The sequence below is a fragment of the Coloeus monedula genome (assembly GCF_965178545.1).
Source record: "Coloeus monedula genome assembly, chromosome: 27".
NCBI lineage: Eukaryota > Metazoa > Chordata > Aves > Passeriformes > Corvidae > Coloeus > Coloeus monedula.
Window position 1 is genome coordinate 3095336 of NC_138807.1, and position 25409 is coordinate 3120744.

General features: G+C 52.5%; 2 protein-coding genes across 2 annotated transcripts in view; one reads left to right on the forward strand and one right to left on the reverse strand.

The window, feature by feature from the left end:
• MLLT1 (MLLT1 super elongation complex subunit) overlaps nucleotides 1-6884 on the forward strand; it is a 32413-nt gene extending 25529 nt beyond the window's left edge. Inside the window, exons 9-12 of the mRNA XM_082297643.1 lie at nucleotides 457-556; nucleotides 753-824; nucleotides 2157-2228; nucleotides 2973-6884. Coding sequence (XP_082153769.1) covers nucleotides 457-556; nucleotides 753-824; nucleotides 2157-2228; nucleotides 2973-3101 — 373 coding nt within the window. The 3' untranslated portion in view covers nucleotides 3102-6884. The remainder of the gene's footprint in view (nucleotides 1-456; nucleotides 557-752; nucleotides 825-2156; nucleotides 2229-2972) is intronic.
• Nucleotides 6885-7535: 651 nt separating this feature from the next.
• Nucleotides 7536-24983, reverse strand: ACSBG2 (acyl-CoA synthetase bubblegum family member 2). The gene is made up of 15 exons (XM_082297710.1): nucleotides 24934-24983; nucleotides 20627-20756; nucleotides 18538-18617; nucleotides 17746-17987; nucleotides 16436-16524; nucleotides 15763-15883; nucleotides 15229-15309; nucleotides 14583-14732; nucleotides 13914-14090; nucleotides 13179-13360; nucleotides 12704-12937; nucleotides 11896-12113; nucleotides 10588-10727; nucleotides 9463-9709; nucleotides 7536-8883 (listed from the first exon to the last, which is right to left on the reverse strand). Exons 2-15 carry the CDS (start codon nucleotides 20725-20727, stop codon nucleotides 8771-8773), a joined length of 2175 nt encoding a protein of 724 aa, XP_082153836.1. The 5' UTR covers nucleotides 20728-20756; nucleotides 24934-24983; the 3' UTR covers nucleotides 7536-8770.
• Between the last annotated feature and the right edge of the window lie 426 nt (nucleotides 24984-25409).

Here is a 25409-nt window from a genome sequence, read left to right on the forward strand (position 1 = left end):
TCATCACAGGTAGGCTACCTGCCATATTTATAGGGCCAAAAGGAGAAGGAGAATAAATAGGAAATCTTAGAGGTCACACCAGCAGCAGCACTAAATGCATTTTTTGTCTGTGGAGGTGTCAGTGAGCCTTTCATGCTCTTGGTGACACTGGGAGGAATTCCTGAACTGAACAGTTGGCTGTGTGTGAAAATCAAGTGGTGCTCAGTTGTTCTGGGGGACTCGTGTATGCCAGAGTTGAACTGCTGCCTGTGCTGTGCCACCTAAACCTCCCTGGGAATGCCAGGTGACACCAGCTGGGAAAAAAGGGATTCTTGGAATCTCCAGTGACCCATTCTCCCAGCCAGTGTAGGATCTATGACATAAAAGAGAATTTCACTCAGCTCTGTGTGGCTCAGCTGGCAGCTGATGAGTTTGCTGCTCCCTGGTGATGCTCATTCTCTGCTGGTGGTTTTTCAGACTGAGCCTCAGTGACAGTGACAGTGACAACAGCGCCGACTCCTGCCCTCCCAGCCGGGAGCCGCCTCCTGGGCAGAAGCTGCCCCCAGCAAACAACAAGGTATGAAATCCCACCTTCCCACAGCTCTGCTTCCCCCCTCTCCTGCTTCCTGCGTTGCAAATTCTCACTTGCACTGAATTTTCCCTATTCCTGTCCTCAGCAGACAAGTGATTCCTTCCATTTCAGCGCTCTGCTGGGACACCCCTGTGGTTCCTGAGCTGATTTTGATCCTGTTGTTGGTTTCTTTTCCCCTCAGGCATCTGGAAGGAAAAGCCCAGAGTCTTGTAACAAGCCAGAGAAGATCCTGAAGAAGGGAACGTATGACAAGGTGTGTCCTGAGGAGAGGGATCTTTCATGAGGGCCTGGAGGAACGGGACCCAGGGAATGGCTTCCCAGTGCCAGAGGGCAGGGCTGGATGGGATCTTGGGAAGGAATTGTTCCCTGGGAGGGTGGGCAGGCCCTGGCACAGGGCGCCCAGAGCAGCTGGGGCTGCCCCTGGATCCCTGGCAGTGCCCAAGGCCAGGCTGGATATTGGGGCATGGAGCAGCCTGGGACAATGGGAGGTGTCCCTGCCCATGGCAGGGGTGCAATGGGATGAGCTTTAAGGTCCCTCCCAACCCAAAGCATTCCAGGATGCTCTGATTGAGGAGCTGTGTGTCACAGAGCTGCTGGGCCTCACCATGCACAAAACCACCTGAATCAGCCCAGCCTGTTCATTGTTCTGTCTCAGCAGGGTAAAAGCTTGAGTTTAACAAAAACCAGATGTTGAAAGGACACTTTGGAGAGTGACACTGCAGAAATTGTGTATGTTACATAGGTGAAGCCCCAGGTGGTGTTCATAGGCAAAACGTTAAAATTGTTGTATTTGGTTGCCCTTTGTCTGAACCAAGGACCTGGGCACTGCTGCAGTGCTGGGGCATTTCATTAAAAGGCAGTTTCACCTGGCTTCAATCTTATAAATTAAATATTATTTGCTGCTCTGCTTTGCAGGTTTAGTTGGAACCTTTGTTTGTTCAGTGAAATTCCCGCTTTCCTTGCCTCCAAGGAGAGCAGATCCATGTTCATGCTGTGATTCACTGATTCTTTGGATCAGCTTTGCTGGTCCGGACCTGTTGTTGGCTGTCTAATAAAAACAAAAATTAAAAAAGAAACCCAAACCACTCTTACCTAAGAACAATGAACATGTTGAGCCTGTGAACAATCCTTCATTTCCTGTTGTGGTGTAGGTAAAACTACCTGGGACTACAGTGCACTCCAAGAATTTTTCCTTACCTAAATGGAAGTCATTGCTCAGCAGATTGCTGGGGTGTTGGTCACTGATGCACCTGATGTTTTCAGGTAATTTGGAGTTAATTAGGAGAATCCACTGATGAGGAGCTCACACTGAGGGTCACCAAGGTGAACTTCACCTCACTGAGGTCCTTAAAGGTTCTGCCCAGTTCTTGGAGCTGGTTACAGGTGTGGGTGTCATTAAATTTAAAAAAATGGCCTTCAGAGTACTTGTAGTTAAGGGAAGTCTTCAGTACTTGAGGAGGAGGCAGTAAAAAAAGTATGGAAAAATTGGGAATGTCTGAAAGGGCCTCAAGTTCTTCTGACCCCTCACTGGGGAAGTCCCTTTGGCAGCCTTCAGACACTCCACGGGTCCCTGTTTGTGTTCCAGGCCTACACGGATGAGCTGGTGGAGCTCCACAGGCGGCTCATGGCACTACGGGAGCGCAACGTGCTCCAGCAGGTACAGACCTTGTCCATGCTGGCCCCGGGGATCTGGGTGTCCAGAGGGCTCAGCCAGGCCCTGCCAGAGAGCTTCTGCTTTGCTTTGAAAGCAAAAATATGGAAAATAAAATAAAATCAGCTGTGCATGCAGTGTTTTGTTGGAAATAGTACAGGAGTGTGGTGTGGGCACCTTCCCTCTGCCATCCTGGCAGCAATCCCTAAGTTGGGGTCTCCTGGTCTGATTGACAGCTTCTTCCTGGGGGCAAGGGCTGAGCTCTGCTCTGGGACAGGGACAGGAGCCCAGGGAACGGCTGGAGCTGGGTCAGGGCTGGCCATGGAGCTCAGGGAAAGGTTCTTCCCCCCGAGGCTGCTGGGCACTGCCCAGGCTCCCCAGGGAATGGGCCCGGCCCCGAGGCTGCCAGAGCTGCAGGAGCGTTTGGACAGCGCTCTCAGGGATGCCCAGGCTGGGGTTGTTGGGGTGTCTGTGCAGGGCCTGGGGCTGCACTGATCATCCCTGAGGGTCCCTTCCAGCTCAGGGGATTCTGTTATTTTATGATATAAAAGGACAGAAACGTGCCCACATCACTGTCCAGACTGAGCTACTCAGGCATGCAGGAGGAGCTGGTTTGCTTTCTTGGGGAGAGCATTCCTTTCCTGTTATGAGCCTCTCCAAGGCTGTTCCAAAGGGGTGGGAAAGGCCTGGATGGGCTCTGTGTGCCCGCTGCCCTCTGTGCTGTACTGATGTCCATCCCCCTGTCTCCAGATCGTGAATCTCATTGAGGAAACCGGGCATTTCAACGTCACCAACACAACCTTTGACTTTGACCTCTTCTCCCTGGATGAGACGACCGTCCGCAAGCTGCAGAGCTACCTGGAGGCCGTGGCCACATGACGCTGGGCCTGGGAAGCTGGCTCTGCTCTTCGACCAGAGATCCCCTCCACTGGTACAGGAAACCACCCCATGGAACTAGGCCTTCTTATCCTCCTGCCTCACCCGAAGAAGCACTGCCTTAGAGAACAGCCATGCTCTAGGAATGCTCAGCCAGCTGCACTTTTCTTGTAGGCTTCAAACCAGCGCCCGCCTTGCTGAGTCTGTCCCCCCCGGCTTCGTGGGCCAGGCCCCGAGCAGAGCAGGCGTGCTGCACTTAGGCTGCACAGCGCGACCTTTTCGGTTTCCCTTCGAGCAACTGTGTTTCAAGAGCACATTTTCCAGGCGTCTCTGAGCTCTGAAGGAGCGTGGATGCTGTTCCCTTCCCCCGGAGCTTGGGACCAGCCTGCGGAGAGCTCCAGAACTCAGAGCCCTCCCGCTCTGCCCCGCGCCGTGTGGGTCACATTGACAGAGCTGGCCCAGAGACTGGGGACACAGGAGGCTCCCGGGGGTCCTGCTGGTCTGCTGCAGAGGAGAGGGGCTGCATTCCAGCTGCATTCCAGCTGGGATCACCCACCGGTGACTCCCGGTGGGGGCAGGACCCTCAGCTCCCTGCAGGGACACTCTGTGCTTGGTGAGGAGGCCTCTGGAACCTGCTGTCTCCTGCTGGGGTTTGGAGATGTCTTGTTTGTTGATCTGAGCTCCTAAACAAAGTCCCACTCCTTTCAGTCTGCTTTAACTGTAATAGGACTCCAAAACTGTAAGCTGTATATTTTATATATATATATTATATATATGTATGTACTGTATGTATAAGAAGGGCCTAGTTGGGTCTTATGATCTTAAGGGTGTGTTTTTCTGTTGTTTTTTTATGGCTCTGGCAGGGGAAGGCGCTTAATAAGGTTTGACTCGTTTCGTTCAATGCCTCTTGTGGACAATTTGTAGTGTAAGGAAGCTGGACAGCAACCTCCAGGCATCCCGTGCTCCAGAAGGGGCTCACCCGTCGTCTTTCCATTTGTCAGTGTTTGATAACTTTGCCAAAACATGTGATTGGTTTTGTTCTGTGTTCTCAAAGAGGAATCTCCTTGCAGTGGCCCCTATAGTAGTGGCTGTACTTTGGGAAAACCAAAACAAGGGAGAGCTTAAATCTTTGGGAGACGCTGATGTAAAACACGGAGTGGAGTCAGGTTTGTTCCCTCCTCCCTCTCCCACCACGCTGCCTGTGCAGGAAAAAGGCAGGAAACAAAAACACTAATGCAACCCCTTCCCTGGATTTCTAGTTAAACTAGTATTGACCTCCAAGTGTTGTCCAGGCGGGCGTGGGGAAATCCCAGCGCCTTCCTCAAAGCTGTATTACACTCCTGGTCCCTAAATTCAGTATTTTCCCAGGAATTGCTCATTTTTCCAAGGGGTGTGGGAAGCTTTTGCCAAATGTCCATGGGGCACAGGCGGTGTGGGAGCAGCGGTGCTGGGGAGCCCCTCTGCTCAGGGAGGGTTGCACCGCTCCAGGTTTGCTGTCCCTTGTTTTGGGTTCCCCCTTTCTTTATCATGGAAATGTTGCAACTAATCAACTGAAGTGGCAATATGATGATAAGCTTGTTTGAGTTGGGTCATGTTGACCCGATTCCCATTAATTTTGTCCTTGTACCACCTTTCATGTGTTGTGTGTGTGTATATATATATATATATGTGTGTGTGTATATATATATATATATATATGGAAGTTCAAGCTCATGCCAGGTGCAAACCCTGTCACACCAGTGATCTCAGCTCTTTTCTTTCGTGCTGGACGATGCCAGGGCTGGAGAGAAATGCCAGAGAAGGTGGAGGGCAGTGGGCAGAGGAGGAGGTGGCAGCAGGACACCCATGGTGGAGGCCGGCGGTCACAGCCCCTGGCTGGGTACTGCGAGTCCTCGTGTCTCCGTGGGGCTGTGCCGGGGGAGGCAGCTCTGTGCTCACTCTGGGCAGCCTGGCACCCCTGTGCTGGGTGGGGTTGGTGACACTGTCCTGTCCCCAGAGCAGTGGGGGTGGCCGGGCTGACCCAGCTCTCCTGAGGTCTTTGCTGCCCTCTCCACCCTGGTCACTCCTCCCACAGCTCCGGTCCCAGCACTTCCGGACTGTCCACAGCCTCCAGAGCTGCCCCTCAAGGGACTGGAGGTGCCACCTCCCTCCTGCCCCTCTGCTGCCAGTGCCCCGTGCTCACAGCTCCCAGCCAGCCCAGGACACGCGTGGGAGGCTGTTCCTGAGCGTGGCTGGAAGCACCGTGGCCACGGCATCGTCCTGTCCTGGAAGTGACTTTGTTGGTGAAGTCTGCTGAGCATTGATAGGGATTTGGTTTGGTTTTTATAAGAAGTATTTTACACATGAATTTTTTTAGACTGTTTATAATCCCCCTGAAAACCCGAGGTAGGATTGTTCCCCAGCAATAGTTCCTCTCCATTGTGTGCACATGCTGATTTGTTACTAAAAGGTTTTTGCAAGTACTTAGTTGTTCTACAGAGTTGATGTTTTTTGGGGTATGTGGTAGCATTGGGGAGCACAGGAGGAATGACTCTGCAAACTAAGAATGGTCACATTTGGGCCTCATCTTGTGTCCCCTTGGAGTTCCCTGTGTAGATTCCCTCTAGGCTGGCTGAACGCTGTTCTGAACATGCCGTGTACAGGTTTTTGTGGATAAAGTGTTTGTTCTTGTGTCACTCTTGAGAGCATGGATGGATTATTGTACTCTAGGAAGGAGGGGGCAATGCTGCTGTGGGCATTGCTTCAGGTCCTCGAGGATGTGTAGTAGCTTGCGTTGTTAAAAAAAGGAAGAAAAAAAAAAAAAGAATCCAAAATTGACTTGTAGCCATAATGGTTTTTCCAAGGAAAATGGACAGGACTCTGTTACTTTTCCGTGTCCTTCATGGTGGTGCTGCTGGCACAGACAGGTGCTGGGCAGCCCCAGGGCTTCCCGAGTTGAGTTGGAATCGTGTTGGAGGTGGGATCAGGACTCGGCTCCTTCGTCCTTGGCCCAGATCAGAGGCCAGGGAGGGGTCGGGAGCATTTTCCTGGGTCCTGGTCTGCGATGTGTTGAGCCTTGAGGCTTTGATTACTGACATGTACTATTAAAAAAGCTAAAAAAAAAAGAGGAGAGGAAGGCTGGCTGGCTGCAAAGCCCGGCTGAGGCGTTTGGGCCACGGAGGGAGCGAGGCTGGCTGAGGTCAGGCTGAATCCATGGAAGTGCAATGACTCTGCCACCCGTGGGATCGTGGGGTGCGGTGGGAGCATCAGAACGAGCCAAGCAATTGATGCAACAATCCAGAAGCAGTTTTTTTGTCAGATCTTGGAAGGTGTTTGATGGTGAGAGAGGTTTAAACGTCCCTTACGGAGGGGCCTCTCCACGAGCAGAGCCCGGAGCGGCTCCGGTTCCGCAGTTTTCCATTGGGGATGTGCTGGAGCCGGCTCTGCTCGCATGAGGCTCCTCCCTGCTGGCCCGGGTGCTGTGGGGACGCTGTGGCAGCCCCGGTGCACCTGGGCCAGGTGTTAATTAGTGCTGGAAGGACCCAAATCGGTGTTGCTTTCCTGGGGCGCGGAATAGCCATCAAAAACTGACAAGATGAGTTTGCACTCCTAAAGAAAAATGTAAGTACTTCAACTTCTAGAGAATTTTTAATTGTATTTCTGCCTAGAGCCGAGGTATTAAATACCTCAGCACCTGAGGATTTTAAAAGTTGTGTTGGGAGAAAGTTCTTTACTCAGCTGGAAGAAATGCAGCTGAGCCAAGACTAACTGCAAGATTAAAAAAAAAAACCACAAAAAAACTCATGTTTGTAATACGTTACAGGATTGTTTGTCCTGAATTTTAAACTTTTTGTTAAATTTGTGGAACTATGGAGGAATTTTCTAGAAAAAGTGAAATAAAGTAAGATGGAAAAGTAAAACTCAGAAGTGTTTTTCTGTTGTTGTGTTGTTTCTCCAGGGATGGCACCGTGGCTTTCCCAAAACCTCTCCTCGTGGCACAGCACTGGGGCTGGGAACACCATGGGGCCTGGCAGGGGAAAAGCCAGGGAAAAGGGAGTTGTTATAAAAGCGTGGGATGGCTCCAGCATCCCCTCATCCATCAGAGCTTTGGCTGTTCAGGTGAGGGGTCCCTGCCCTGGGGGGAGCTGGAGCAGCAGGTCCCTGGCCTGGGGCAGCAGCCCTGAGAGTTGAGGGGGTCCCCACTGCACAAGGAGGAGCCCTGGCACGGGCATGGCCCAGCACAGGTTAAGGGTGGTACCGTCCCGCCCCTGAGGGAGTGGCCGTGTCCGTGGCTGCCCAGGGAGCGGCCCAGGCCCAGCTCTGGCCGCTGCTGTCCCTGCCCGGGGCAAACCCGGCCCAGCCCCGTGCCCAGCCCTGCTGCTTCCCAGGAATGAGAGAGAGTTGAGAGACACAAACGGAGGAGTTTATTACACATTCCTCTGCAAACACACACTGGCACAGGATGAGCAGCAGTTCCAGTAGGGCATTCCTACCCTTCCACCGGGCACTGGAATTTCACTGACCCAAAGGAGAGACAGGTTTAGGTTTAACCCACCCTGAGCCTGCTGTGATACCAGCACTGAGCTGCTCCCACCTGCCCCTGCTCCTCCTTTCCCTGGGAAATGGTGCTGGGAAGCAGCTGGGCTGCTCTGCCTGTGTGCAGGGAAGGATTCCTGGTTTGAAATAAGCCATTTACAGGCAAACCTTCATGTGCCGTTGGGCCTCCCAGTGCCCCTGGTGCTGGGCAGCCTGGAATAAGCCAGGAGCTCCTGGGTCCAGGTGCTGCCCTCCAGCTTTGCAGGTCATTCTGTGTCCTCCAGACAGTGAATTCACCATGAAGGATCTTCACAGCCTTGGGCTGGTTGATTGCAGACCCTCAGGAGAACCAGCCTGGGCTCCCAGCACCATCTCCTCTCCCCAAGCACAGGGACAGAGCCTCAGCCCACCCCCCTCCACTCCAGAGTTCCCCAGTTCAGACACTACAACATTTCTGGATTGTAAGACACAGACAGATTTCACACACTGTACACAGCCTTATAAATAATCCCTGGAATAAATCACTTCCCAGAATACCAGCCATGGATACAACTCAACAATACAATTTATGGCTTCATTATAACTCAAAAAGGTAAAACAAACTCAAAATATTGCACAGACAAACCCAGTTCATGTGAGGTTCCACCTCCACTGCTGTGTGTAGTCACACAGCATTTGTCATCTCAGACAGGAATAGTTTGTGGGAAAGGAGATGTAAAACTATATGGATGCCATCAGCATGCAGGGAAACGGGCAGCAGGGAGTGAGGACACTGCTGGAAAATAAAATCTGCCTTTCGCCCTCAGCAGGAAAAGTGCAGCTCCTGATTTGCAGCTCCTGTTTTACATTCATCTCAGGAAAAGAAAACTTTGGTTAGAACGTAACATGTCACGTGGATTTAAGGTAAACATCGTATTGCCCTTATAAAAATGGAAATAAAAAATACAAAGTTGAGATATTTGGGATATCTCAGCACGGGACACAAGACATGGCAGAACATGGGCAGGACCACGCTCACCACACTGCAGGGCCAGGACATGACAGCGAAGCGACGCCGAGGGGCTGCCTGAGGGCTGAGCCTCTTTATTTCAACAGAATCCAGGGAATCCTTCCTGGGCAGCTGGGAACGCCCTCGGGAGTGGTTTCAGTCCCAGGCTCTATGGCCGGGTCGAGGGCTCCCCCGAGGGGGTTTCGATGTCCGTGTAAAACTGAGAGATTTGGTCCTGGTATTTCTGAGCCACCACCGGCCTCTTCAGCTTCATGGTGGGGCCTGTAGGGAACCAGCACTGGGGTTAATGGGGAGGGAAGCACTGGGAGCACCCACCCGGCCTGGGGTGAAGCAGGGCTGGAGGGGAGAGGAAGAACACAGGAACAGCGACCAGTTCTAAACTTCTCTTTGGGTTTAATAGAATCTCCCTCCCTCCCCTGTGAGCAGAAGCAGCACAGCAGCACCCAGAGGCTGCTGGCACTGCCCAGGCTCCCCAGGGAATGGGCCCGGCCCCGAGGCTGCCAGAGCTGCAGGAGCGTTTGGACAGTGCTCTCAGGGATGCCCAGGCTGGGGTTGTTGGGGTGTCTGTGCAGGGCCAGGGGCTGCACTGATCATCCCTGAGGGTCCCTTCCAGCTCAGGATATTCCAGGATTGCAGGAGGGTAAGCACTGCTCACTGCCCCCCTGGGTGCTGTTGGGCAGAAGTGGGAATTCACCCCAGCTCATCCCACCCCAAACTGCCACATGGAAAAGGCACAGTGAGGAAAGGCTGGGGGCAGCTCTGTGCACTGGGGTTCTGTGGGTGCTCAATAGCCAGGGAAGGGGCGCAGGGAAAACCCCAGACACCTCCCCCACCACTCACCAAGCTCTCCACCAAAGAGGGAGAAGTCCTTCTCCAGCAGGATCCACTTCTGGACTTTCTGGGCATTGGACACAGCTCTCTCATTGACAGCAGAGATCCCTTTCTGGATGGCAGCATAGACGGCCTTGTCTTTGCTGCTGATAATTTCCGAGACCTTGGTGGCCTTGCTGCCCAGCTTCTGACAGAATTCCAGAGCTTCTGGAGTGAGGTCATCTCCAGGCTCACCCGTTTCTGCATCCACAACGCACTGCAGGACAGGCAGAAGGGGAACTGTGCATTGCTGAGCACCTGAGGCCCTCTGCACTGAGGAGTCTCCAGCCCTGGAATGGTTCCCAGGCTCCCTTCCCCACCCTGCTCCAACCCCATCAGCCCCTCAGCTCTCACCCAGCCCCTGGGTGCCAGTGGAAGCTGGGGACAAAACACAGATAAACCCCTGAGATCTCTGCCTGCTCAGGAGCCACCTCAGGGCCAAGGAGCAAGCAGGGTACAGAGCTCACCTGCCAAATTCCTCCTGTGCTATCCAAAGTTAATCACTTTTTCCAGACCTTTTCTGGAGCACAATTTACTTCCCTACACTGTGCAGCAGCATTCTTGGAAGTCACACACAGCATTCGATCACGACAAGCACAGCAGGGCCACCACCAGGGCCACCTCAGGTCTCCTGCCCCAGGCCCAGGCTGTTGGCCTCGGTCTCACTAAGGGGCAATTCCCACTCTGACAGTCAGCACAGGCCACCACGGATGTGTCCTGCTGGAGTTTAAAGCCAGAGTCTGACAAAGAAATCCCTGACAGCTTTTTACCTCCCAGACTGCTCTGGAAGAAACTAAAAGAGGTGAGGAGACCTGAAAGGTTTCCTTTTCCAGCCTCACTTCTGGGTCTTTTCCTTCTGTTTCTTCCTGCCCTGTGTGGCACAGAAAAAGCTGCTCGGAACAGCAGCAGGACCTGACAGTCTGAGCAAGTGACAGCTCTGTGCTTTCAGCTGCTCTTTGCAGCTCAGCTACAGCAAATTGTGCTGCGGGTTCCTGGCTCCACAAGACACTAGAAGTGAGTAAAAGCTCTCCTCCTCCCTGGATTTAATGAGATTCAGCAGCACAGGTGGTGGATTCCCATCCTGTTTTCCATTACCTTTAGTGTCAGAAGCATAGCAAGGAATTTGGCTTTGTCTCCAACCAACATGGCGTTGCTGATGATGGGAACAGCATTCTTGACAGCATCTTCGATTGGAACGGGAGGAATGTTCTCACCTCCTGCAGTGATGATGAGCTCTGGAAAACAATCAAATCCTGATTAATGCTTGGAGCTTCTTCCCTTCCCACAATCTCAAAGAACTCAACTGCTCCTTTGTGTCTGCTGATCAAACAGTGAGCCTGTGTCAGCAGAGCTGGAGGAGGCAGCACACCAGGCCTGGGAAAGTCACAGGGTGACCATCCCTGGAAGTGTTCAAAAATGTGTGGATGTGGCACTTGGGGATGTGGTTTAGTGGTGGCCTTGGCAGGGCCGTACTCAGGGATCTTAAAGGGCTTTTCCAGCCTCAGTGCTGATCCCATGACTCCAGCCAGGCCCGGAGAGAGGAGCAGGAGCTGTGCACACACAGCCCTGCCAGAGCTGCCTTGGTGCTCCGCAGGTGTTTGCAGTCTGGCAATACAGAGCCCCTTGGCACCCTGGCACAGACCCCTGGGGGTCTAAGGCACCTAAGTGGGCACCCAAATTGTCAGAAATTGAAGTGAAAGATTTGCTGGGGCAGTGCTGGAGGTTCCCATGTGTTGCAGAGCAGAGGGGAGCCTCCCCTTCTCAGTTATCTCCTGTTCCTCAGAGCAGCCCTCACATGAGCACCTCTCTCTTTCTGAGGGCTGAAGTCTTGCATGACTTTGGCTTTGTTTGGGGTTGCTCAAATTGCTGTCCCAAGAGCCACATTGCTACAAGGCACTTGCACAACAGAGTTAAGCTGCTGTTTTCCTTGGAGGGCACCCAGCAAAGCTCCTGAAACTGAGGGAGCTGCTGGTAAAACAAGCCCACAAAGCATTAACTCTGCTGGTGCTGAAATCACAGGGCTTCTCCCTCACTCTGCAAACACACCCAGGCTCCAGAGGCTGCCCCTCTCCTCCCACCACACCCTGCAGCCACGTTCACATGGAATCTCCAGGAGGAGAAGGATTTAAATGTTCTTCTATGCAAGTCACAACCACACAACCAGCAGAGGTTTAGGTTGGATACTGGGAAAATTTCTTCACTGTTCAGCATTGGAACAGGCTGCCCAGGGCAGTGGTGGAGTCACCATCCCTGGAAGGATTTAAAAGATGTGGCAACTGGGGACATGGGTTAGTGGTGGCCTTGGCAGTGCTGGGGAACAGTTGGGCTCCATGAGGCCTTTCCCAACATTAACAACTTCTATAGGGCTGCACAACACCAAGGTAAAGTCAGGCGATGTGTTACCTTTAATTCTGCCTGTGATGAAAAGGAATCCATCCTTGTCGTGCTTGCCCAGGTCCCCTGAGTGCAGCCAGCCATCCTCATCGATGGCCTCTTTGGTTTTGTCCTCCATGTTCAGGTAGCCCATGAAGATGTGCCTTCCTGAGAAGCAGATCTCCCCAACACCATCCTTGTCGGGTTTATGGATCAGGGTGTGGCAGCCCATCAGCTCCTTCCCACAGCTGAAAGTGACGCAGACCAGGGATTAATTTATTTTAAACTGAATTCAAGCAGAGGTTACAGCAGCACTTCTCAAGCTGAAGGGGTTTGAACAAAGCCCAGCAGCTTTTTAGCACGACAGCTTCAGCAAAGAGCTTCAAAGGCATCTGCTCATGGAAGGGCAGCTGCAGAAAGAGCTGTTATTGCAGAGACCAGGGCTCACACACCTGCTGGTTTGCACTCATTGTTCTCAACACCTGAGCTTTGAATGAACAGATTTACATCCTTGGCAGCAAACTTTCACTGTGCAGACTGAACGAGCCACCCAAAGACACCCTGCACCCTTCAGTCATTAAAGGGAAGGGTAGTTGGAGTTACCAATTCTTCCTTCTTCCTACCAGCCCTTCACTTCTTCCCCAGCTCCTACAGAACCCAGCCAAGGCAAATTCACACATCCCTGCTGCCTCTGCCCTCAGCAGATCTCTTCACCCATGATGTGGCTCCCCAGTGACCTTTTAGTGGCAGCAAAGCTCTGGGGATGAGCTGTGCCAGGAGAGAGGGATGTGCCAGAGGCAGAACCCACCACTCCCTCTGCTCCCAGGAAGGTGCTCACCTGCCGAGCTTGAAGGCGTGAGGTAGGGAGACAGTGTGAGGCCCAGAGCTCTCACTCATCCCATACAGCTCCAGCACGGGAATGTTCAGGCTCAAAAAGAACTCCAGGGTGTCTCTGGTGATGGGAGCAGCCCCCGTGTAGCACTTGGTGCAGCGGTCCAGCCCGATGGCCTTGCGCACCTTCCTGTACACCAACTGCCTGGCCAGGCGGAAATTCACCGGCACCTCGGAGCACCTGCGGAAGGAAAACGGGCACACGTGGAACTTCTCCCCCTTCCTCCTTTTATCTTCATCCTACTTTAGTTTATTCAATAAAATAACAGATGATTTCCCCCCTCGGGTCCGAGCGCCACTGGCCTTTCACATGGGACATAATCCTGGATGGAATATAATCCCTGGGTGGGATATGATCCCTGATCTGACAGTAAAGTTCTCCTAAAACTCATCAGCATTCCTGAAATGTAGCTCATAATTACCCATTCATCCTCTTCAGGTTGGTCTGCAGCCCCACTCCCTTGGCCCACGATGCCACCTTCCTTCGGAGCGCTGAGGATTTCATGCCCACAGATTTCATTTTCTCTTCCATTTTTTCCCAGACACGAGGAACTCCCAAAAAAGCAGTTGGCCTCACTTCCCGCAGGGTCTCCACCAAGCTGCCCTGAGAGAAGAAGGATTTAATGCAGTTTTTAGAAGTGATTCACTGCAGACTTCAGGCCAGCTCTGGTCACTAGCAAAACTTGGGACTCTGCCATCAGTTTTGAGGAATTGTTTGTTTTTTGCAGTGGCACCAAGAGAAGGGAACCCCTGGGGCATTCCAGGGGGAACTGGGAAGGGAGCAAGGGTCGATGCTCTCAGTGCCAGTGCTGACAAAAGAGTCCTTTACAACCAGGACTCAGATTTAGCTGGGGCCATTGTGCAATGTGGGCAGAGCAAAGCTGTTGCTCAACCAGTTCTAGATGTGGGACCAGGTATCAGGTGAGAACTCAGCAGCTCCCAGTTGAGAAGTGCTGGGTCAGCTTCTCCCAGTCTGTGACAGTCAAAAGGTGACGGTCAGAGTGGCTCCACTCAAACCAACAGGGGCACTTGGTCAGTGGGCAAAGTAAACCCAGTTAGCAAAGCTGACAGAACCATGAGATAACACAGCCTTGTTTTAAGCACCCACCCCAGCTCAAGCAGGTGGATGGGTGTAAGTTTATTATCTTTTCTTTTACCTTCAATGCATCTGGTTGGGCAAAGTAAACTTGCACTCCAAAGGTCATGGCTGACCAAATATCAGACATTTGTGCAGCGATGTGGCTGAGGGGCAGGTAACTGACCACCTGCTCCTGCCTGTCCTGGGCATCGCTCAGCATGATGAAGCGTCCGGCCGCCGCCGCCGTCCACGTCAGCTGCAACAGGGACCCACAGGGGCTTCAGAGCAGGGACAGCACAGAACACACAGGCACAACAGAGCTACAGCATCCTGGGATCTCAAAGGCAGGACTGCAGCAGAGGAGACTGAGGGGAGGCTCCTGGGGGCTGCAGCTCCTCCCGAGGGGAGGCGGAGGGGCAGGGGCTGAGCTCTGCTCTGGGACAGGGACAGGAGCCCAGGGAACGGCTGGAGCTGGGTCAGGGCTGGCCATGGAGCTCAGGGAAAGGTTCTTCCCCCCGAGGCTGCTGGGCACTGCCCAGGCTCCCCAGGGAATGGGCCCGGCCCCGAGGCTGCCAGAGCTGCAGGAGCGTTTGGACAGCGCTCTCAGGGATGCCCAGGCTGGGGTTGTTGGGGTGTCTGTGCAGGGCCAGGGGCTGCACTGATCATCCCTGAGGGTCCCTTCCAGCTCAGGATGTTCTCCCTCAGCACCCCCAGGGTCACAGTTGCTGGGGTGGCTCTGGGCACTCACGTTGTCGTGGCTGAGCATGACGCCCTTGGGCTGCCCCGTGGTGCCCGAGGTGTAGATGAGGGTGCAGCACTGGTTGGGTTTCTGGGCCGCGATGACCTCGCGGAGCTGCGAGTCCGGCACGTCCCTGCCCAGCTCCATGAACTCCCTCCACTGCAGAGAACAGAAGAGCTCGGTCACTTTGTAAGGTATCACCCACATGAAAAATTAAACCCTTTGCTGCACACCAGGACAAGGATGCTGTTCTCCCTGCCCAAACCTCTGGAAAAGGCTGTAAATCCACAGTCATCCCACAGTGCTTTCTGGCTGACACAGGGAGAAGCAGAAAGGAGACAGGCCCACCCCCAGTAGCTTTACAGCTCTGTAGCAACTCCCTGGAGTAACTGCAGGGCCCGAGGCTGCCTGGCAGAGGTCAGTAGGCTCACAGCCCCCCTACAACATGGATTATCCAGGCTGCACAACAGCAAACTCCTGCCCATCACAGCCAACACGAGCTCAGGGGATCACAGTGACAGAACCCCAGGCTGGTTGGGGTGGAAGGGACCTTAAAGACCATCTCATTTAAGGTCCTGTGGGAGGTGAGAGGTACTTGCAGCCATCAGCTGAACACAACCAGGACTCACAAGCAGTGAAGAAGCCCAGGACTTACCGAGTACAGATTGGGTCTCTTCTCTTTGATCTCCTCCCCATACTGGACAATCCCCTTCAGATGAGGTAGTCTATCTTCAATCTGTGTTAAGAAGGGAGATTCATGAGAAGGAGCAAATGCTGTTTGTCCCTTTCAGGCCTCTGTAACCCCCACTTAGCATCTCCTCATATTTGCCATTTTATGTAAAGCCAAGAGAATCCCATCTGTGCTCCTGAAAGAATGGGTTTGCCTCACTAGGAACAGTCATAATTTGAGCTGGGATGTCGCCAGACAACCTAGAGGATGCTCAGTTGTTCATTTTGGCTTCTCCTATTTTAAGCCCAAGGCTTTTAAGAAGTGAAAGCACCACTTAACCTCTTGTGAGACGTAGTGCCAGTGCCAGCTCACCCAGCTGAGCAGGGAGCACACCAAGGAGTTCCCCTCTGCTCTCAGAGCCAGCATTCCCCCCAGGTAATGCCCTCCCACAGCATTTTACCCTCACACATCTGTCAACAGGTTGCTGTAACCCCCCAGCTATTTAAAAAACGTAATTACTTCTAAGATTTTTTGCAGCTGTTTATGATTTTCCACCACTATAACGTTGGCACTGCAGTTCTCTGCCACATAATGACAGGCCTCAGGAGAGTTTGTAGTGTAGATCCCAACAGCAAATCCCCTGCAAAGGAAAAGGGAAAAAACAAAACAGAAAAGCAAAACACAGAGTTAGAGGACAAGCAGAGTTGCTGTCAAAATTCAGACCATTTCAGAGAAAAAAAACTGTAATAAGAATATCCCTCAACAAAGAGGGGAGGGCTTAATTCCAAGAGGAAAGATTCTGTTCTGGGGCGTGGGAAATGTCAAGAGTGGCATGAGGCACCAAAATGTCTCACGTGGAAGGCAGATATCACAACCCAGCCCTGGGATTCTCTGGCATTTCCCACCCTGTTTTAATCACTGTGTACATAAGAATGCTTTTGGATTAACCTACTGGTCATCTTATTTTGAGAGAAGCAGCTGGCTAAAAAAAAGAATTTAACTCTGGTCTCATTAATTCATTATGAAATAGTTCATGTTCTATCTACCTTCATTAAATTCAAATATAAGCAGTTGGGTTCGGGGGTTTTTTTTGTTTGTTTTATTGGGGGTTTTAATCAAAACCTGCTTCTTATGACTGCAGTCACTCTCTGCCTGCCAAAGCAAAATGCATGGCAAGAAACAAGACTCTTACCCTGCAAGGATAGCTCCAATGTCAGCAATGAACCACTCTGCAGAATTAAATCCCAGGATGCCCACTCCATGGAAACGCTCCAGCCCCAGCTGCAAACAAGAGATGACATTACAGCAGCCTGGCTTCTCCTCTGGACAAAGCTCAGAGTTCATTGCTCTGAGCACAGCACTGAGGGAAAGAGTTCATGGTCTTACACGGAGTAATTCCCACTGAAAAACTTCCCAGGAGCCAAGATGGAACCAGTGAAAGTTTCACACCACTGTAAGTGGGCAGGAAAATAGAAATTTGCTGAGGTCTGCCCTTGGAAAGACTGGCTCACTGGCACTAACAGGAACATAGACCTGCAATCCAGGGAGTTACCAGTTCCTGGGGCTGGGAATGAGAAGGTGAGAGGTGAAGACAGACAACACCTCCTGGGACATTTGGTATAAGTTGGGTATGTCAGACATCAATAATGGCCAGAGCAACAAGCTCCAGGGACAGTGACACTTGGCTATGAAATTCCAGCTCTTGGAGACCCAGTCTTTAACTCCCTGGTTTTGTCCCAGAGTGGAAGATCCCACCACAGGAGTACAACCAGGCTGGCCTTAACTTGAAGAGATAAGACTTGATCCCAACAGTAAGAACAGATAATGTTGGTTTCCCTCTCCAAGTCTCCTAATCCCAACAGCACAGGCAAAGGGCTGGGCCACTTGGGACATTTAAGTCTGGTTTGTAAGCATTCCTTTGAGTTTTTTTCCTAGAAAGATGAACTTTTCCATGCCTCTGGAGGGGCAGTGTCCAGGCTTACCAGACACCTCAGTTTAAATGTTTCCTTATATGCTTTTTTTCTTGGTTAAATGTGGAAGCAAATGTCAAAAATATTAAATACCGAGGTGTCCATAGCATGTTCAGTACTTCCCTGTCACTAAGATTCATCTGCACTCAGGGAATTTGCAGGTTTAAGACAGACCTGAATGCAGCCATTCCAGCACTTAAATGAGTGACCATCAAACTTGACTTTTTACACAGTGGTAGGAAAAGGGAGAACAGTTTTAAGTTAAAAGAAGACAGATTTACATCAGATATTGGGAAGAAATTCTTGGCTGTGTGGGTGGGCAGGCCCTGGCACAGGGTGCCCAGAGCAGCTGTGGCTGCCCCTGGATCCCTGGCAGTGTCCAAGGCCAGGTTGGAGCACCCTGGGACAGTGGAAGGTGGCCCTGCCAGTGCCAGGGGTGGCACTGAATGAGCTTTAAGGTCCCTTCCAACTCAAACCGTGCTGATTTTAGGATTCTGTGAATATGAAAAAAGAGAATTCAACACACTCTTACCTTCAGAAAGCTTTTGGCTGCTTTCCAGCACTCGTCATAGTACATCTTATATGTCAGCTTTATCCACTGGCCATCTTTTTTGGATGCAAGGGCATAATAGTCACTGTATTTATTCACACTTTCCTGCAGGAGCTGGTGCACAGTCTTTGGGGCCTCGCTGCCAATGCCCTGTTCCTCCATCCTCAGCCTGACCTCTCCATCACGACGCGTTGTCCACACGCTGGAGCCAGGAGGGGGGGAGGCTGCTTGGAAGGAAAAGTGTTCAGCATCTTAGAATAGAAATTTCCTGCTGCCATAACAGCAGTAGAAATACAAGTACCAAGCACATGAAAGCAAATGCTGTTACACCTCCTCCCACAGCTCTTTTTTGACCTTTTCTTCTTGGCAAGTTTGCCATGTGACCCCCAGTATTTTAGACTGGAAGCCCTCTAGAGCACCTTCAAATTTTGTTAAACATCTCCCACTTACATCCCCTCTAACCTGCTCTGCTGCCCCAAGGCTCTTGTACTGGTAAGGTGAAAGCTTCCTGCATCTTATACTCTGCTATTTTTAATTTTTTTCTTTTAAGGAGGACTGAAAGCAGGACACTGGTAGCTGGTAGATGAGCATCAGGCACTGACACTGCCTATTTAATCCTTGAAGCACAGCTGGGCTCTAAAGTCTGAGTTCAAGACACTTCTGCACAGCCCATCCTGCAACCTGAGCTGCTTCTTCCATTGTCATGACAAATCCTTCTCTCATTGCAATAATAATTTCATGCACACCACAGTCACCAAACTTCCATCCACCCACCTTTGGGACCGAGTGAGTTCACCTGACATTTCTCCATCTTGGAATCTTCCCCTGGCTCGCTGTTGTGTGGCTCAGCAGTTCTGCAAGGCAAGAGGAATTATCCCTGGATGAGAACACTGAGGGCTGCCTGCCACAGGCAGGTTTGCTCCACCCCTTAATGTCACTCAGTCCTTGGATGTCAAAGTGACTCCTGATGTTCTGCAGGTGACTTTATTAATTCACTGCCCTGCATGGCCCCAGCAATGGAACAGGTCCCTCAGAGTGTGCAAGCTCTGCCTGTTTCGAACACGTGAGTGTTGTCCTAATTGCAGCTTTCATTGCAGGCGAGCTGCAGAAGAATCCATAAACATCATCCCAAAAACAGCCATCATTTAATTCCTAAGGTCTGCTCCAGGTGCCTGAAACAAAGAGCCTGCAGCTGGGAGGAGGAGAAGGAGGGGGGCAGGAAGGGACACATGGATCTGGAGCTCATCTCCTGTCTGCAGTATGTGAGTCCAACAACAGGGAGGCCCTGGGGACACTCTCAAGTCACCCCATGGGGAAACCCACAGAGATTTCCTGCAAAAGAGCAGGAAATTGATTTAACAGGAAATCTTGTTCTTAGGTATTCCTATTAAAGCCAGGGCTCCCACCAGATGCTTGGGAAGAAATGGAAAGAGGCTCATCCCCATGTGCTTCAGCCACACTCCTCCCAGCTGAGTTTCAGCCCCCTTTCACTTTCAGCCCTGCAGGAGCTGGTGCAGCACCACCTGCCTGATTGCAAAACTGTTCTTACTCTGCCCCTTTCCAAGCTGGACTTTCTCACAACCGTAAGTGAGGGGGATAATCAAGTCTCATGTCCCACTTGAGAGCAGCAGTGGGAAGCCAGACCCGGTGAGATTTGGGAATCCCACCCTCCAACCAGGGAGCCGCTGCTGGGTTCCCTGCCCTGGGCAATGCCCTGCCAGGACCATGGGCACAGCACTGAGGTCTGAGTTTTAGCTGATTTAAGATTATCCTGCAGAGACCCAAACTCTCCATCCCGCCCTGTCCTACCAGGGCCCTTTGCCTCAGCCCATCACACAGGTGTTGTTTCTCCAGGCTGGTGTTTTCCCTTCCCCACAGCAACACCTGGCTGCAGCACCAAGCCCAGGCTCTTCCAGAAGGGCTGCAGGGCCCTGACATCACAATAACCCCAACACTGCAGGGGCAGCTCTGGGGCAAAAAGGAGCCCTGACTCTGCCCCTCACAGTCACACTGCACACAGGTGAGAGCTCCTCTGGTCCCACACAAACTTCTCAGCCTAAGCCAGGCAGGGCTCCCACCAAGCCCCACCTTTTCTTCCCTTTCTACCAGGCCAAAGACAAGAAAATCCAGCACAGGCAGTGTGTGAATTTCAGGCTAAGGGGGAAATCTCTTCCCTCTAATTTACATTTACTCTGAATTTCTAGGGAATAGTCAACTATCACTGCTTTGGGTATATGAGGAGGTTTAAGGCCATGGGAAGATCTGACACGGCTGATCCCATGTCCTGTCCTAAAGCAGAACTGCTTCTCAGAACTAATCTGCAAGCCAGCAACCAGGGCTGAGTAAATAATTTCTTTATTTCCCCCAAAGGGATTATGAGATGTTCCCATCTCCGTGCTCCCTCCTCATTATTGAGAACATTTTTCAGCACAAATTAATCCTCAGTTGCAATAGTTCTGCACCATTTCTCCATCATCTTTTGTGATCAAAGCATGCAAATGACCCAGTAATATGAGGAGAAAAGCCCCAGCTATTTCCCTCATAGTCAATCAAGTCATCTTTTCTCTCCCTTACGACATGTAATTCAATGCAGCCCCAAAAAAATTTAGGTAAAGAGGTTTTAGACAGCTAGATCCTATTATGCTGTGGTGAGATATAGACCCTAATCTGCTCTTTAGTCTGTAAATCCAAGCAGCCTCTTACCAGCAGGAGTTTGAGATCAGTGTAGGTACTGCACATGAGCCGTTCCCTGCAGAGGCAGGGCTCTTCCAAAATCACTTTAATTAATCAAAGTAAGCATGATAGAATATGAACTATATATACAGGTCACAACAGGATAAATAAAACCCCAAATTAGACAAACCTGGGTGAAGAGTTGAGCAGCACATCTTTCAGTGACACCTCACAGGTCGCTTGAGGAGCTGAATTGCAATAGGCCACGGGGACTGGTTCTGCAAGTGCCATCCTTTCGTCTGACTCACACAGCACTGTCCCTTCGAAAACAGGTTTGAAAAATTAAAATACAGTCAAACGTCAGAACAAAGCAGCTCCACTGACGTGAGCGAGGCAACCCCAAAGACACACAACTCGAGACTGCTGCATTTGCACGAAATAGGGGAAATTCTGACAGCGGGCACGCTCCGGTCGTTGCAAAACCCCGCAGCAGAACCAGCGTGACACCCACAGCTCCCCAAGAGCACCACGAGCCAAACAATTTCAATTCCAACTCCCTTTGCCCCAAATGCTCCCGCTCGGCTCGCAGCCCCCCCGACCCCTCCAGCCTCACCGCGCATCGCCGGTCCCGCAGCCTCCCCTCCGCAGCCGCTCCGCACCGGCGCCGAGCCCGACGTGTAATATCCTTTATTTTTAAACTAGCGCCCAGGAGGCAGATCTGGAGCATCTTATGTCATGTGCTGCTGCCTTGCAATTGGAAGCGGCTCGTCACCCCACACCGCCGCCTCTTAAGGAGGCTCTGGCCCCACGCCTGCCCGTCAGCCTCGGCACACCGGGGATTTCAGGTCCCTCTGGGGGGACGCAGCCCTGGGACACCCCACATTTAGCCTGTTCTCATCAAAATAAGCGGTTTGCAGCTGGTTTTTTTGGTGGCTCTCACACTGCTTTCAGCACCTCGTCTTGAGGGATTTCATCGCCTAAACGAAGTGTGTTCTAAACGCTGATTTTATTTAAGGTTTACACTCATCAAAAGCCTTTGGTGCTTATGAGTTGCCAGGCTGAGCTTTAATTGTTTCAAAGGATTTCAAGCTGATTAGAGATGAATCCCATCATCCTTGATCTCTCTAAGAAGTGGATTTTGTGCTTGCTATTTTGTGCCTGCATTAGACAGACTCATTTAAATCGTATGATGTGAGGAGCATGTTTTTAAAATTTAAATCGTATGTTTGAGGAGCATCTCGATGAGGGACAGGAGAGAAAGGAAAGAGTCTTTTTATCTCTTAAATCCGACCCAGCCACGCTGCAGCCTCCCGCCTCTGCCGGGAGAGGAAAGCCACGCCAGCCACAACTCGGGGACGTCCCCCTTTCCGCTTACTCATCTGCGCAAGGACACGTTGCTGCTCACGCCGAGCTCTGCTACAGCCTGCGAGTCACCACGCCAAAAATAGTTTAATTCACGAGCAGCTGAGAGGGGGATGGCTGCAAAAAATCCCCATTCTGAAGCGCCGAGGTAACTGGCAGACGCTGCCCCACACCCCGTTCTGGGCTGGAACACCAGAGAGGTTTATTGGGAGTGTGAGAAGAGGGTGTTGTATCAGCAGCCCCGTGCTCGGAGCAGCCACTCGGACCTGCCCAGCCAGGAGCAGCCCAAACGCACCCGTGGCAGGGCAAACCCACCCGCGGTGCCACCCGAGATGTCCCCACGGCCTCTCTTGCTCAAGGAAAAGCCGAGCAGAGCCCAGGAGGGACAGACCACAGCAGCTGCCGTCACTCCTGACCCCCTTTTGCAATGCTGCTCCCACTTTCGTTCCCAGCACCCCAAAGCGAGGGGTTCAGGGCACCCCAGTGCCCCTGAGGGAAGCTTTGGCCTCTGCACTAACTGCAGCGTTTCTCTTGCCAGCTGTGCATTAGTGCAGTAACAAAGTTTCAAGGGAAAGGGGGAGGCGTTCTCACTCCAGCTATAAGGGAATCACAGCATCCCGGGATGGTTTGGGTGGAAAGGGACCTTAAAGAATACCCCATTCCCCACCTGCCATGGGCAGGGACACCTTCCACTGTCCCAGGCCGCTCCAAGCCCCAGTGTCCAGCCTGGCCTTGGGCACTGCCAGGGATCCAGGGGCAGCCACAGCTGCTCTGGGCACCCTGTGCCAGCCTGGGCCTCCCCTCCCTCACCCACCTGCCCTCTGTCAGTGGGAAGCCAATGCCCCTTGTTCTGGCATTACAGGCCCTTTTAAAGTCTCTCCCTCTCTCTCTCTAGTTTTCTTGCTGCCTCCCTTCAGGTCCTGGAAGGCCACAATTAGGTCACCCCAAAGCTTCTCTTCTCCAGGCTGAACAATCCCAATTCTCTCACCCTTTCCTCACAGCAGAGTGTTCCATCCCTCTAAGTTTCATGTCCATGGTAGGCTTTCTGCATCACCTTCAGTCACTCAAGAGCAAAAAGTTCCTCCCAGTGGAGACCATCCCTGTGTCCTGTCCTCACTGTGCACAGCCCTGGGTACACTTGCACCAAGAACTGAAGTCCAACCTGACTGTGCAGCTTCCCAAACCAGATCCCAGACCAGACATGCATTTTATCCAATCAATTCAGGTTAGAAGCAAATATTTCCTAATATATACAGACTCTCCCTAGCTCTGCTCAGCACTGCAGCTCGGCCCTTCCCTCCCTGATGCTTAGTTACAAACACAAGCCACTGGAAATCACACGTGTTCCAGGGTTGGGAGGGGATGATCTTTAAGGTCCTTTCCACCCCGAAATAGTCCATGGTTTACCAGAGCCAGGTGTAACTCTTGAACCCCAAATGCTCCTCTCCCACCTCACGCTGTTCCCTGAGGAATTAACACACCATGATGTACCACAGGTGTTCGGGAACATGGGGAACACACACCCAAACAAAAACCTGTGGGGAGAAACGTCTCTTTTAATTAAGCCTGTCTGACTCCTTAAATCATTTAAATAAAAACGTGTTCTGCTTTGAGGGAGCACCGTGACCCAGAAGAACTGGAAGAATTGGAACCACTATGGGGCTTCACTGACAAAGCAGAACAAAGGTCTGAGAATGTGCAGACTCATGATAGTGAACGGAGCAGGCAGTGGAGCTTTCATTTCTAACAGGCTTTGGACACACCTTTACCTAAAACACACAGAGCTTCAACAACACCAGTTCAAATTCAAATTACTGAGTACGTTATCAGCCACTTGACATTTTCCAGCACGGCCCCACTCGGCTTCCTGTGGCTGATTTCTTTAACCAGTGAAGGCACCACATCCGCTCTGCTCCAGTTCTCCCTGTCCAGAGCGGTTCCAGGCAATTGCCACATCACCATCAAAAGTGAAACTTGGGCCTCTTTGTTCCTTTGTTACCTTTAAAGTTTACTAAGTGAGGAAACAAAAGCTGAGCAACCCACTCTTCTTCCTCTTAAATAAACTCCGCTTCTAAAGGAGGCAGTGATAAAAGCTTCCTGAGCACTGAAGGTTTTGTCCTTGGCAGCACCACTGACCACATGTGCTGGGGTGGAGAAAACAGGAGGAAAAGTAACTTCAACCTCTGTAAGGACAATGAGTGACTGTCACGACTGCAGACAGGCACCTGCCTCCACCACAGCACCTTCAGAGCTGAGCTTTGGCCGGAGAAAGCTGCCCACTGCCCATCGCTTGGTCAGCCAGGCCCAGCTCCCCGGCCACGCAGACAAGCACAGAACTCTCCATTTCAGGCACACTGCTTCTCCAGGACAGCGGGATGTTCCAGGTGAATTCCCCAGCAGTGTGACTCACCAGGAGGCTGAGCCAGGCTCCTCTTTCCTAAGCTTTTGCTTCACCACACCATCTGCACGGTCGCCCGGCGGGGGGAAATCCCCTCAGGCCGAGCAGGAAAGCACGGGGCTGAGTTTCCACAGAGGCACCAGCTGTGTTCCGCCGGCTCCCACACGTGGCTTTGTGTCCGCTGGGAGCTGGCACAGGAACATCCCGAGCACTCGGGTCACCTCACAGCATCCAAAACTCTCCGAGCACCTCACCGAGCATCCCGAGCACTCGGGTTACCTCACGAAGCATCCCCGATCCCTCAGGTCACCTCACAGAGCATCCCCAATCTCTCAGATCATCTCAGAGCATCCGAAGCTCCCAGCACACCTCACGGCCCCTCACGATGGGTTCCTGGACGGCACAGGGAAGGGACAGCCCTTCTCTCCCTTCTCCTCAGACCACCTCCTGCCCTGACAGGAGGCTAGGGGGGAGTCGCCCCCAACCCACCCCGTGTTCATTTAACCAAAATCCACCAAGAATTTCCCCACCCCGCTGCCCAGACACCCACCCACAAAAGACACATCACGGGAAGCATCTGCCGGCATGGTGAACCCCACACTGCAACCCCCACGGCGGGCGGGCACCCCACACACAGCGGGACTCGCTGGGAACACCCAGAGGGCTTGTGTGGAGTGGGGATCCCCCTTCCCTCCCTCAGCCCCGGGCCGAGGTCGGGCTTTAGGACCGCGCGTTACCTCCGGGCCCGGCGGGCGCGCGCGGCCCCTCAGCAGCTCCCGCGCGCCGCCGGGCGGAGCCCTTTAGAGCGCTCACCCCTGGGGGCGTGGCCATTTCCGTTTCGCCCCGCCCACCCCGCCCTTTCGAAACATCCCATTGGACGAGACGGCGGTGGGCAGAGGTGAAGCCACGCCCCCTTCGCGGGAGGGTGAAGCGCACCGCCGCGCGATTGGAGGACGCGGCTGTCAATAACGGCCAGGACACGCCCCCCTCCGCGGCGCGGGTTACCCGCGGTCAGTGCCCGGCGCGGTGTCCGGGACAGCGGCAGTCGGGGATCGGCTGTGCCGGACACCGGGAATCGGCTGTTTCTGTGCCTGGAACACAGCCCAAACACTGCCCCAGGCTGTGCTGGAACAGCGTGAAGCTCTGGAGCACCTGGGGTGCTTTGGTGGTGTGGGGCAACGCAGCAGAAGTTTTCGGGAAGAGGAGGATAATA

What these genes read in the sequence shown, in the direction of transcription:
- ACSBG2 (XM_082297710.1), bottom strand. Translation starts at nt 20,727, where the DNA reads ATGGCACTTGCAGAACCAGTCCCCGTGGCCTATTGCAATTCAGCTCCT. An exon ending in AGAGACCCAATCTGTACTCG is followed by an intron (nt 14,733 to 15,228) that starts GTAAGTCCTGGG and finishes TGTTCTCTGCAG; the next exon opens with TGGAGGGAGTTCATGGAGCT. An exon ending in TCATGCTCAGCCACGACAAC is followed by an intron (nt 14,091 to 14,582) that starts GTGAGTGCCCAG and finishes TCCCTGTTGCAG; the next exon opens with CTGACGTGGACGGCGGCGGC.